Source organism: Zophobas morio, unplaced genomic scaffold (genome assembly GCF_036711695.1).
Source record: "Zophobas morio isolate AGI-343-1 ecotype UQ-CSIRO unplaced genomic scaffold, CSIRO_AGI_Zmor_V1 ptg000011l, whole genome shotgun sequence".
Taxonomy (NCBI): domain Eukaryota; kingdom Metazoa; phylum Arthropoda; class Insecta; order Coleoptera; family Tenebrionidae; genus Zophobas; species Zophobas morio.
This window is the reverse complement of record NW_026972116.1, coordinates 21,536,449-21,551,067: the sequence shown is the minus strand read 5'-3', so window position 1 is coordinate 21,551,067 and position 14,619 is coordinate 21,536,449. Positions and strand designations below refer to the sequence as shown.

The 14,619-nt window shown below is 30.0% G+C and overlaps 1 protein-coding gene across 4 annotated transcripts in view; it reads right to left on the bottom strand.

Moving 5' to 3' along the window:
- The window catches only part of LOC135127223 (uncharacterized), an 83,498-nt gene that overhangs the window by 28,386 nt on the left and 40,493 nt on the right, over window positions 1–14,619 (bottom strand). For all 4 annotated transcript variants that reach the window (XM_064053630.1, XM_064053629.1, XM_064053631.1 and 1 more), the window contains exons 2-3: window positions 10,268–10,461; window positions 3,053–3,301 (exon numbers count right to left, since the gene is read on the bottom strand). In XM_064053630.1, coding sequence (XP_063909700.1) covers window positions 3,053–3,301; window positions 10,268–10,461 — 443 coding nt within the window. The remainder of the gene's footprint in view (window positions 1–3,052; window positions 3,302–10,267; window positions 10,462–14,619) is intronic.

Here is a 14,619-nt window from a genome sequence, read left to right as displayed (position 1 = left end):
TCCTCAACGTAAAGAGATCGGCCCATAATTGAGCATTTGTTTTTATATTATTATTATTATTATTATTAGTTTATTACGGAATAACTCCAATTACAAAAAGTAAGAAAATTAAACTTACAAATACATAAGGTATATGATTAACTTAATTAATTATCTTTATAACAATGATCATACAATAAACACAAAAAGAAACAATTTTAAATTATCCGAATTATACAAGATTATTTATCATTCTCTTAAATACAACAAGGTTTGAGTTAAAAATATCAAATTTTACAAAATTAGATAGTTCGTTTGCTTGTTTCATCATTCTTCGCAATGGGTGGTTAGTTGACATATTAGTAGATGCTTTGTTAATTCTGAAAATTTTACAAGATCTAGTAGTTCTGCAGTTTTTATTTGGAACCCTAAACATTAGTTTGGCTAATAAGTCATTACTATCTATATGGTTGTTAATAATGGCGTGAAGAACACATAAATCCGTTATATCTCTACGTATCTCCAAGGATTTAATATTGAGGAAGCTCATGACCCATTCATATTCACCTTGTTGATGTAGATGATGTTCTTTAAATTCAATAGACCTCAAAAACTTTTTTTGAACACGCTCTAACAATGAAATATGAGTGTCGCATGTTGGATGCCAAACTGAAGAAGCATATTCCAGAACAGAACGCACGAGAGAGCAATATAGCACTTTAAGTGCATGAGAGCTCATATCCTTGCAATGGCGCCAAATCAATCCCCACATCTGCAGAGCCTTGTTAAATATGTATCGATAATGACTTTTGAAAGAGAGTTTATTATCAAAAAGTATGCCGAGATCTCTAATTTCACTAACAGGCTTGAGCAAACTTTTCCCAATATAATAATCATAATCGATCATATTTTTTTTGTTAGAAAATGTAATTTTATGACATTTATTTAAATTCAGTTTTAAAAAATTTGTTTCACACCATTCATATATATTATTTAAATCCTTTTGTAATTCCTGACAATCAGTTATGGATGAAACTTGTTTATATATCTTTAGATCATCTGCATAGAATAGAAATTTTGAAGATTTAATACAATAACTCAAGTCATTTATAAAAAGAAGAAATAAAATTGGACCACAATGTGAGCCCTGGGGTACTCCAGATGTAACTTCAAAATAATCAGAAATGTGGTTGCCAATTTTAACCTGTTGCCACCTATTAGTAAGAAACGATTTAACCCATTTTATGGAATATTCTCTAAAACCAAGTCTATTAAGCTTTGAAATTAATACATTGTGATCCACTCGATCAAATGCTTTTGCGAAATCTGTATAAACAGCGTCCACTTGACATTTATTCGCAAATGATTCATTGAGAAACGAATAATATTCCAAAAGGTTGGATAATGTTGACTTATTTTTACAAAAACCATGCTGTTGATTAGTAAGTAATTTTGAAACTGCCCACTGTAACTGCTTAGCTATGATGGAATCGAAAATTTTAGGGATAACCGATTGATTGGAAACACCTCTATAGTTGTCAACTTTGTTCCTTTGACCAGATTTAAAAATAGGTTTAACATAACTCAGTTTCCAAACATCAGGAAATACACCAGTATCCAAGGACTTGCTGAATAACATAAATAGTGGTATTGATAAAGTACATATACACTTTTTTAAGAATACATTGCTTAAACCGTCTGGTCCAGCATTTGTAGAGTCATTCAACGAAGAAATAGTGTTAAATATATCCTTAATCGTTATTATAAAACCCGTATCAATAACTTCATCTTTAAATTGACTATCAATTATCTTAGAAGAATCATTAACCATATAGACCGATGAGAAAAATTCTGCGAACAAATTGGCAACTTCTTTACCACCATTCACCACTCTATTTAAATAAGACATTTCTTCTGGAATATTGTTAGGGACTTTCCTTTCTCGAATAAATTTCCAAAAGACATTAGGATTGTTAATAATGGAAACGCTGACAGTATCCACATACGATCTATAAAGACTTTTCGATAGTAGTTTACATTTTGATCTCAAACTCTTAAAATAAACGTAATCTTGAAGTTCATTCATACATATATAACAGACATTAAAGTAAATTCCTAAGTCAAATTAAAAATCTCAGGAATTATTTACGTTATTTTGTCACCGCTCTCTGAGATTTTATTTTTATTCATTTTATTAATTTGCAGAGAATAAAACTTAAATAAATCAATGCATGAGCGAAAACATTGTTTTACAATTTTTAGTTGGGTTAGAAATTTTACTGTCTATTGTAAAAAAATTAGTGAACTGAGGATTTGTTGTGATATAACTTAATTATACATCAAATTCTTGACATCCAATTTTCCATTTTTTGGCAAAAGTTGAAATTATATATTTTTTCTATCGCTATCTGATTAACTGTCAAATACCTGCAATGCCTACGTAATTATTTTATAAAATACCATGGCCTACTGGAGCACTTTTTTCTGATCATATGGAACCGAAAGAGCAATAAAAACACAATCAAGACAGCCATGAATTTTTGAAGATAAAAAAAATAATGATACGTTTAGTTTGAATCTAAAACGAAACGTAACGAAACGCATGAGCGCGAACAATGTTATTAGTGTATATTTTACCGTATCCTCATAAAATTAACTTTCTAATATCAAGAATTTAATGCACAACTGAGCATTTGTTGTGATATAATAGAAACTTAATGAAACCCGACTCCGCGCATCCAATTTTCCCTTATTTAGAAAACACACGAATTATTTACTTTATTTCTCCACCGGTCTCATATCTTCTTTTATTAATCCCCCAGACCACAAACCCAAATAAATGAAACCCACCAGCCAGAAAATTGTATCAAAAACAGCTACTTATCGCGTCTCGATCCCGAAACACAGCAACACCGTGTGGGAAGAGCTTATCAAGAACCTTATCATCGATCACTCAACAGAGACACCTCCACCCACACTGATTCATCCTCCAATTTCCCCAACACGAAATTGATTCGCCCCAACAAATTGTTTTTTAATCGCAATTAAAACACACAAACTGAAAAATATTTACCTATTGTTCTTGAGCTAGTTACTGGACTAAGGGGGTAAAAATCACCATGAAGGGGGCAGTGAAATCCGATAGTCTGTTCTCGTCTTCGTGCCCTTCTCGTTAAAACACAAAGCACGAAACCAGCCACTAACATTAGCACACCAACAACAATACAAGTTGGTCCTAAGATTCGAGAATTACCCGTAAACGCGATTCTTGCTGCATAGTGCTCGGGTTCTTCGCCTTCGCTGGGACCTCGATAAGATGCAGCTGGAACAATAGAAACTGTTAGAACTTTCATCGGCGAATTTTACAGGCAGATTTATTTTATTTTATTGTTAGTGTAGGTGTTGTTTCGCAACGATTTGAAAGTAATTATTTTAGATGGGTACTAAATGAAACGGAAATCGTTTCCCACACGAATTTAGATGTTTAAGCGATTGTGCAACGGCTTTGCTTTAACTCCAAGAATAACAAATTCTGTGAGTGTAAACGGGTATTTTTCTCGTTATCAGGAACTGTTCGTGTGGACTTTGACACAAATGCCTTTCTTTTGTTCCTTAAGCTTTTGTATACAGAGATGTCAGTTTGTTTGTAGAGCTGTAATTAAAGGAAATTTTATGTTAAATTAGAGGAAATCGTCACGCGTTGTAAATGCACGGAAATAGACGAGGGTTGCTTACGAAAGAATTTATAAACGTTAAATCAGACACTTCATTTTAGATTGCACTCACTTAACGTACTTATTACCCATGTAAAGTGGGAAATTAACATTATCGATCTTGTGAAATCGATAATTGCAGCCAACTGCTGAACACTCAAATTGGCTTTTTGTAGTTGTTTGTCGATGTTGAGTAGCTACCAAAAAACTATATAATTGGATTAATTGATAACTAAAGGTCAAATCTAATACCAACTTGTCAAAAATAACAGAAAGCGAAATATGAAAGTACTTATCCAGAAATAGTAAATTCGTACATTCGTATAGTAGAGAAAGCTACCTATCTTTACTAATTAAATAAAGAAGAATGTGTATTATACAAAGCATAAAAGAAACTAAATTCCTAGAAATAACAGTGTACAAACATATCCATTCTAAAAACACAGTTATTTGATCAACGTGTGTTTAATTGCAGTTTTGTTGATAATTAAATAATTTAAATTTTTTATGGTTTGTCGCACTGCCTGTCACTCAAGATGGGTTGGCAACAGTGAATTACAATTAAAGAAATTAGAAAACATTTTAAGTAATAAGAATTTTTCGCACATAAAGTCCTGAGTGAGTAATCAACGCTCACCCTAAACTCCTGGACCTAGAAATGTGTAACTTTAGGGTGGCTTCCCCTTGTGACGTAGGTACCCCTTTAGAAACAAGTCCAAACTTGGGGGGTGAAAAAAAACTAGGTATTTTTAATTTCTTTAAAAACTTCCGGTCAGTGACTAACATTTATCTCTATAAAGGTTAAGTATAAAAATGCCTCAGCGTATTTTGGATTGCTTTTAATTATATCCCTACTGAGATGAAAACTCTGAAAAAAAAACTAACATTTGAAATTGTAGCTACTTAAATAATAAAAAAAATAAACTCTATGGTGGCTAATCCCTGTTCCAGTTTATGTAACTTCCATTGTTGAGGTTGTTATTCTCTTTTGTTTCAAAGTTTCTAACTCGGTTCTATGTTGTTTTCATTTCTTGCTTTTGAACTAGTTCTCTAAAGCTGAGTTTTTATTTTTATTGTCTTTTTTGGGGTCAGTTCTTGATGTCTTTGTTTTCTGTTATAAAGTGCCAGTCGTTGCCAATTAATATAGGAGTTTCTTACAATCTTGGGCGCCTATTTCCTCTTTTACTTAGTTTTCACTTTACAGTTTTACTCTTTCAAAATTACTTCTTCTGTTACTTTAAAGTCTTTTCAAGTTATTTTTCTGTAAATAAATTTTAATTCTTTAATAGCTGAACCCTAGAGTACGAAAAACTATGGCTACTATTTCCGTCTGTATGTCTGTCTGTTTGCCGTCTGTCCGGATTTTTATTACTTTGTTGTCAAATATTATATGTGCGTTAGATCACGTAAACTGCAACGCTAACCAAAATTTGGCTAATCATAAAAAATTTGCATTAGTAAATGTTACTTAAATTTTATAAAATAAGATACTTCTGCGAATGCTCTTCCGATTTTCAGTTTTTCGTTTGTATAAGTATTTTTCTAAAGCCAAATTTTCAATTTTTTTAATTTTCGTTTTTTCAATTTCTCGATTTTGCTATTTGTCGACTTTCCGAATTTTCAAATATTAGATTCATCAAATTTTCGATTTTTCGAAATCTCAGTTTTCCGATTTTTCGGATTTTCAATTTCTCAATTTTTCAATTCTTAAATTCGATTTTTCCATTTTTAGATCTTTGATTTTTTGAATTTTGATTTTTAAATTATTCCATTTTTCATTTTTCGATATTAAAATTTTGAATTTTTTATATTTCAATTTTGAATTTTTACATTCTTCAGTTTTTCGATTTTTCAATTTTTTTGCATTCCAATTTTTTCATTCATCACTTTTCCGATTTTTATATCACTCGATTTTCGATTTCTTGAGTTTTTTTCAATTTTTGTAATTTCTGATTTTTCGATTTTCAGTTATTCGTTTTGTATATTTTTCTAAAACCGAATTTTCAATTTCTTTAATTCCCGCTTTTTCAATTTCCCGATTTTGCAATTTTCGACTTTCAGAAATAATTATTTTTTTTAATTTTCGATTTTACAAATATTAGGTTCATGGAATTTTCGATTTTTCGATATTCGAATTTTCAATTTTTCGAGTTTTGAATTTTTGGCTTTTCGTTTTTTCTAAAATTGGATTCTTGGATTTTTCGAAATCTCGGTTTTCCGATTTTTCGGATTTTTGTAGATTCGATTTTTCCAATTTTCGGTTTTTGATTTTTTGAATTTCGATTTTTCAATTATTCCATTCTTCATTTTTCTATAACCAAATTTTCAATTTTTTATATTTCAATTTTCAATTTTTCCATTCTTCACTTTTTCGATTTTTCAATTTTTTACTGTTGGGTTTTCAATTCTTCTATTCTTCAGTTTTTCGATTTTTCAATTTTCTTTTCCTTTTCCAATTTGTTAATTTTTCTATTTTTTAACTTTCCGATTTTTCGAATTTTCAGTTCTTCGAAATTTCAAATGTTCGATTTTTCTATGATCGAATTTTCATTTTTGTCGATTTCTGGATTTTTCAATTTTTCCATCTTTTGATTTTTCGAATCTTCAATTTTTCGATTTTAGAATTTTCGACTTTTTGTTGTTTCGAACATTTGATTCATTGAATTTTCAATTTCTCAATTTTTCAATTTTTAAATTCGATTTTCCCAGTTTTCAATTTTTGTTTTTTTAAATTGTGATTTTTCAATTTTTCCATTCTTAAGTTTTTAGACGATCCAATTTTTTTACTTTTGGATTTTTCGATATTAAATCTTCAATTTTTTAGTTTTCAATTTTCAAATTTTCCATTCTCCAGTTTTGCGATTTTTGATTTCTCGAACTTCCGATGTTTTAATTTTTCCATTCTTCAGTTTTTAGACTTTTCAATTTAATTTTCTTTCTCCAATTTCTCGATTTTTCAACTTTCCGATTTTTCGAATTTTTGAATTCTTAATATTTCGAACTTTAGATTATTCAAATTTTCAGTTTTTCGAAATTTCGAATGTTCGATTTTTTGGTATTCTGTTTTTCATTTTTTTTTGTCCATTTCTCGATTTTTCAATTTTTTCATCATTCGATTTTTCTGTTCGATTCTTGGATGTTTCCTCGGTTTTCCGATTTTTCGGATTTTCGTTTTCTCGAATGATTATTCATTGAATTTTTCATTTTTCAATATTCGAATTTTCAGTTTGTTTCCTTTTCAATTTCTCAATTTATAAATTCGATGTATTTCCAATTTTCGATTTTTTGAATTTTGATTTTTCAATTTTCCATTCCAGTTTTTAGACGATCCAATTTTTTTAGTTTTGGATTTTTCGATATTCGAACTTTCATTTTTTTTATTTTTCGATTTTCAATTTTTCCATTCTTCAGTTTTTCGATTTTTCAACTATTTTACATTCCGATTTTTCGATTTTTGATTTTTCCAATTTTCGATGTTTCAACTGTTGGGTTTTCAATTTTTTTCTTTCTTTACTTTTCGATTTTGACATTTTTTTACTATTGAGTTTTCAATTTTTCCATTCTTCAGTTTTTCGATTTTCAATTTCTCAATTTTTCAATTTTTAAATCCGATTTTTCCAATTTTCGATTTTGAATTTTTTGAATTTTGGTTTTTCAATTTTTTCATTCTTAAATTTTTAGACGAACCATTTTTTACTTTTCGATATTCGAATTTTCATTTTTTGTCGATTTCTTGATTTCAATTTTTCCATCTTTTGACTTTTCGATTTTTCAATTTTAGGATTATCGATGTGTCGACTTTTGCCATTTCTTTTTTTCTGTATATCAACGGTTGGATTTTTCGAAATTTTGATTTTCGAATTTTCGTTTTCGGATATTCCGGATTTTCGTTGTTTCGAACTTTGATTAATCGCATTTTCAATTTATTTTCTTTTCGATTTCTAGATCCTCCGGTTTTTCGAATTTTCGATTTTTCAATTTTAGAATTTTTGAGTTTTTTCTGTATTGCGATGCTTGGATTTTTCAAAATCCCGATTTTCGAATTTTTGATTTTTCGGCTTTTCGATGTTCGATTTTTAAACTTTTGAAATTTCGGTTTTCGGATTGTCGTTGTTTTGAACTTTCAACTTTTTTGCATACCGATTCATCGAATTTTCGATGTGTCAACTTTTACATTCTTCAGTTCTTACACTTTTTCCATTTCCAAATTTTTCAATTTTTTACTATTAGGTTTTCAATTTTTCCGTTCTTCAGTTTTCGGATTTTCAATTTTTTTTTCCAATTTAGCGATTTTTCAATTTTTCAACTTTTCGATATTCGAATTTTCATTTTTTTTGTCGATTTCTTGATTTTTCAATTTTTCTATCTTTTCGATTTTTCAATTTTAGAATCTTCGATTTATCGACTTTTGATATTCAGTTTTTTTCTGTATTTGGATGCTTGGATTTTTCGACGTCGAATTTTTACACTTTTTGGTTTTTTGATGTTCGATTTTAGATTTGCGAATTTTCGATATTAGAATTTTCAATTTCTGAATTTTTCAATTTTTAAATTCGATTTTTCCAATTTTCGATTTTGAATTGTTTTAAATTTGATTTATCAATTTTTTTCATTCTTAAGTTATTAAACGAACCAATTGTTTTTACTTTTCGATTTTCAATTTTTGCATTCTTCAATTTTTGCGATTTTTCAACTTTTTGCATATCGATTTTTCGAATTTTCGATGTTTCAACTTTTACATTCTTCAGTTGTTAGACTTTTCAGTTTTTAATCTCGAAATTGAACAAATTTATCCATCTTTCGACTTTTCGATTTGTCGACTTTTGATATTTAGTTTTTTGTGTATTTCAATGCTTGTATTTTTCGGTTTTTCGATGTTGAATTTTTAGATTTTCGGTTTTCGGATTTTCCGGATTTTCGTTGTTTCGAACTTTTCAATTTTTCTATTCCTCACTTTTCGATTTTTCAATTTTTTACTGTCGGATTCTCAGTTCTTCACTTTTTCGAATTCTCAATTTACTTTTCCTTTTACAATTTCTCGATTTTTCAATTTTTCGACTTTTCGATATTAGAATTTTCATTTTGTTGTCGATTTCTTGATTTCAATTTGTTGACTTCGGATATTTCGTTTGTTCTGTATTTCGATGCTTGGATTTTTCAAATTTTTGGTTTTTGGATTTTCCGGATTTTCGTTTTTTTGATATTCGAATTTTCAACTTTTTACTTTTCGATTTTTCGATTTCTCGAGTTTCAACTTTTTCATATTCCAGTTTTCCGATTTTTTAATTTTTCGACTTTCCGATTTTTCGGATTTTCACTTTTGTAATTTTCGATTTTGTGGCGAATATTTGATTCATCGAATCTTCGACCTGTTGACTTTCGATTTTTCGATAATTGAATGTGTAATTTTTTTTAATTTATGGATTTTCAATTTTTTCCATTTCTAGACTTTTCGATTTATGAATTTTTGATTTTTCGACTTTCAATATTCCGATTCTGGATTCTTCGAATTTTCAGTTTTTCGATTTTTTGGATTCTCGTTTTTTTAGAATATTTGATTCACTGAATTGTCGATTTTTCGATATTCTCCCAAAATAAAATTTTATAATCGAACAAGCGATTTGTTGGACTTAGTTCTTATCCTCTGAAACCCAACTTCTAGTTCTAACTTTTCATAAGCCGGAAATGTAAACTCACAAAATCCACAAAGCTTTTTATATAGCTATAATAATATAATATAATCGTGACAGAAATAGCTTTCTGTCACTTTCACGATTATCAGTCTTATTACGCATTCGTTCTATTGTTCTATCACTCAATTCGACACTATCCCGGTTAAGCTCCCAAAATTACAGATTTTTTATTACTTAATTTGACACAACTCTTTCATTGTTTGTTGTTCTCATAGTAGTGTTACTGTAATGGACAATGCAAGGAACCACTTTCAATAGAATACAAAAATTCCGAACAAATCAAGCAATGAAAGTGAAATTTTAGCACCTTTATTCCAAAATAGTTTATATTTTAAAGAAACATTCACAAAAAGTCAAAATGCTATATTTCCAGATGTCTATTTACACCGGACATAGTTTTTGTCGAATTTCACTACACATCAATAAAGTACACATTTTTGTGATCGTTTGCAGCACGATCCAAGGGCGAATGTTACAAAACATGCACGTAAAAAACGAGTAGATTGTAGACAGCCATTTGGCAGTCGCGTAGTTTTGAACATCTTGGCATCAAAGTGCTCGAGAACAGGCACATTCGTGACCGGAGTTTCCGAAAAAATCGTAATTAAAAGTCAGTATTGAAATAAAAGTTGTTTCAAGGACTATCACTTCTTTAAATCTATAAATTACTGATACGCCACACGCACAATGAAGCCATTTTTCAACCACAATAGTTATTTCTCACGTTTGAGTTTCAGTCCGTGTGAAATGAGTTTGAAACGTGAGTCACATTACAATTTTCCCACAACCCTCATTTCGCCTTTTAATCCCGCAATTTCCGCGAACGAGACACAATATAACGATCGCATTATCTAACCGTGTTAAAAAAAGCGTTTTTCTTACCAGTAAGAACACAGCCAACTAAGAGGAATAAGAAACCGAAAATAGGTAAAATGATCTGACAGTTCGCCGCCACCACGACGCCGGCCACCATGAGGCCGCCCTCGATCTTCTCCACCCTGAGACGGGATATCGGAGCTGGACACTTCAATTTGCTGCCCTCCAGTGTTTTAGCGGCGTAAGTTTCTTCGTTAGGCCTGGAACAAGAATGGTCGGTGTTAGCGGTCACATGAACTTTGCTTACTCAAGGTTTGATAATGATAAGTATGCGCCTGTGTGCGGCGTCGCATCCTTGTGTATTTGCGTTGAAAATCTTATTGTTTTAAATAAATATTATTGCGCGTATTTTGATAAGTGATAAGGGAATTCGTTCGTGGAATTTGCCGGATTTTGGTTACCTTTGTTGCGTGAGGGGTTGTGGGATTTATCGTGAGCGATAAGAGGTGGAACAAAGACATTCGAAATAGAAAAGCGATTTTCAAACTCGCGGCGAAAAGCTCGTTCTATTGTTGAAGTTCGTGCCGGAAATAATGCCAGATAAAATGGACCAGGGAGGGAGATTAGGTTTAATGGTGGTGTTTCTGATTGTAATCGGATACATATTGCGCAAAAACGGCCGAGATTTGGGGGAGAGAAGATTACTGGGTAAAATTGTGATACATACGGGATGGTCAATATTTTCTCTGCTATACATAGTTCTAGTAAGGTTTATAGTTTCGTCATTTGTACTAATCGAGCAATGTAAATGGTCGTAAATGGAAACTAAATATTTGACGAAGTCACAAAGCGTTTTGCAAATTTAACTAACACGTTAAAATTGATTTTTTGTCGTTTAATTTAAACATTTGTGTGTCAGGCTTTGAGTAGACAATTAGAGCTGACAATTTGCGTTAATTGTCTAACTGGAACTGTTGACAAATATTTTTATCTTGCTAGGTGACATACAATTATTAAAAAATACCTTCATGCTTTATTCGCATGTTTACTAAACACAAAAGCGTTCCCTGAAAACTGTTGTGCAGGAAATAAATCTCCGGGAACGTAACAATAAAATTTATGGATATCATAAAGTGGATCGTAACGCTTCCGGTTTTGCCGGAAATGAAAGCGAAGTCTCTTTCAAACAAAAGTGCCCTCTACTTTTTTTAAATTTTTATTTGAAGCATAAAATTGTTTAAACTGAACTTTCTTTGTGGAATTACCCTATACACATTTGAAGTATAACACGCAGAACATCATCATAGCTGAAATGTAAGGTTTGAAATTGAAACATCAAGAAAACGTAAAATTTTATAACCCTTAAAATCTATTCCTTAAATAACAATTTCAATTTTTTTGCGCTTAATTTTCAAAATAAAATTAGTAACTACAATAAAATCAAGACTAAAGCCTTAGAAACTTGATTTTAAAAAATAAAAAACGCGATAGTAAGAAAACCAAAATTTTGCTTAGCAACGATACGGTTTTGCTTGTTGTTAAAACTAAAGGAAGTTTTGTAATATTGAATAGGGTCATTTCGTCTTTTTTGGAGTTTAATAGCTTGTAGAGTATGAAAATGCTGGTTTTCCGTTTATTGGCGACTTTAGTATACAATTTTCGAAAGTATTTTATAATTAATATTTATATTTTAAAATACTGACTAATATTTACACATTCTAATAATAATAATAATAAATGTCAAATGTCAAAAATCTTGGTATAGGACCATGTTAATGTTTTTAGAATCAACTCCTCGAAATGTATTTTTTGAGGATTTTTGGGCAATTTTTCAAATATCTCAATTTTTCAATGACTAATTTTTTGACTGGTTTCTCTAGCACCATTTGAAACTTTATCCAAAAATATTTTCTTGTAGAAGTTATTTTCGACTTCGTTTGTACAATCATCACATTAGGTTTTCCGAATCAGCTCGCCGAAACTTATTTCTCAGAATTTTTTGAGGACTTTCAGGCAAATTTTTCAAAAATCTCATTTTTTGATATTTGACGTTTTTCGAGCGTCATTTGAAAATCAGGTGTCTAAAGACAATTTCTTGTATATGGTATCTGTGGCTTCACAGAATTCCAACACTTTTTTCAAAATCGATAAAATGGAAAAACGACGATTTTCAAAAAGAATTTTTCCAAAATTCTGGTCCTGGGACTGGGACACGTTGTGTATTTATTAGAATTTTTTTAAATTTTTTAGGCGATTTTCCAGAAATCTCAATTTTTCAATTATGCATTTTTTGACCGTTTTTCGAACACCGTTCCAAAATTACCTAAAGCTACATTCGCGTCTAGTAGAAGTATTTTCGGATTGATTTCTTCGAAAATTCCAACAATTTTTCGAAAATCGGTAAAATGAAAAATGATCATCTTTGAGGTACATTTGAAAATTCACAACTCTTCTATGATTAATTTTTTTATGATTTTTCGGGCATCTTTCGAAAATTGCCCATAGATATTTTTTGTAGATTTCCACTTGCAGAAGTCATTTCCAGCTTCATTTCTTCGAAAATGTCAACTTTTTCAAAATCGATAAGATGAAAAAGTACCATTTTCGAGTTACATATTTAAAAATTTCATTTCAAAACGAATTTCTCCCAAATTTTGGTCCGAGACACGTTATATTTTTCGAATCAGCTCGTTGAAATATCTTTCTTTGAATTTTTTGAAGATTTTTAGGCAACTCTTCAAAAAACTTAAATTTTATCGTTCTTTGAGCACTTTTCGAAAATTACTGAAAGACATTTTTTTGCAGATTTCGACTTCATTTCATCGAAAATTTTAACAATTGTCGAATATCGATAAAATGAAAAATCGCCATTTCCGAGATATTTCAATAATTCCATTTTCAAAGCGAATTTTTCAAAAATTTTGATTCGGGACTTATCAACACGTTGTTTTTCGAATCAGCTGGTCGCAGTGTTTCTTAAAATTTTTGAGGATTTTTAGGCAACTCTTCAAAAATATCAAATTTTCAATCAAGAATTGTTGACCGTTTTTCAAGCACTTTTCGAAAATTACTTGTAGAAATTATTTTCGGTTTCATTTTTTGAAAATTTCAACAACTTGTTGAAAATCTATACAATGAAAAATTACCAAATTCGAGATATTTCAAAAACCTTGTTTTCAAATTCAATTTCTGGAAAACTTGAGTCCGGTGCCAGGTTATTTTTTAGAATCACCTGAAAATATCTTTTTGTAAGTTATTTTCTCTTGAGTTCTTCGAAAATTCCAACAAAATTTCCAAAATCGATACAATGAAAAATGTCAATTTTCGGGACATTTAAAAATACGTAATATTCCTTCGGGATCATCAACACGTATGTATTTATGAATTTTTTGAAGATTTTTAGGCAACTTTCCAAAAATCTCAATTTTTCAATAATACATTTTTTGACTGTTTTGAGCACTCCTCGAAAATTACCCAAAGATATTACCTTAAAGATTACAACTTTTAGAAGTTGTTTTTAGCTTCATTTCTTTGAAAATCCCAACCATTTTTCCAATTCGAAAAAATTTAAATGACCATTTTTGAGATACATATTTAGAAAATTCCATTTTCAAACCGAATTTTTCCAAAAATTTGGGCCCTGGACTGTCAAAACGTAATTTTTTTGAATCAGCTCCTGCAAATCTGTTTTTCAAAATTTTTTGAGACTCTTGAAGACTTTTAAAAATCACAATTTTTCAATGATGATTTTTTTTGCCGTTTTTCGAGCACTTTTCGAAAATTATCTAAAGATATTTTCTTGTAGATTTCGAACTGTAGAAATTATTTTTGCTTCATTTTTTTGAAAAATTTCAACAACTAATGAAAAATCACCATTTTCGAAATATTTATTTCAAAATCTCACTTTCAAACCGAATTTTTATAATATGATGTATATACATATACGTAATAATACGTTATGATTTTCGAATCATCTCGTCGACTACATTTCTTAAAATTTTTTGAGGACTTTAAGGCAACTCTTCAAAAATCTCAAATTTTTAGTCAAGAATTTTTGACCATTTTTCGAGCACTTTTATAAAATTACCTAGACATTTTCTTGTTGACTTCGACTTGTAAAAGTTAATTTCGGCTTCATTTCTTTGAAAATTCCAACCAATTTTCCGAAATCCAAAAAAATAAAAATTACCATTTTTGATATACTATACATATTTAGAAAATTCCATTTTCAAACCAAATTTTTCCAAAAATTTTGGCCGTGGACTATCAAAACATTATTTTTTCGAATCAGCTCGTGGAAATCGACTTCCCAGAATTTTTTGAGAATTTTTAGGCAACTTTTAAAAAATCTTAATTTTTTAGTGATGAATTTTTTGGCCATTTTTCGAGCACTTCGAAAAATATCTCTTTGGTATTTT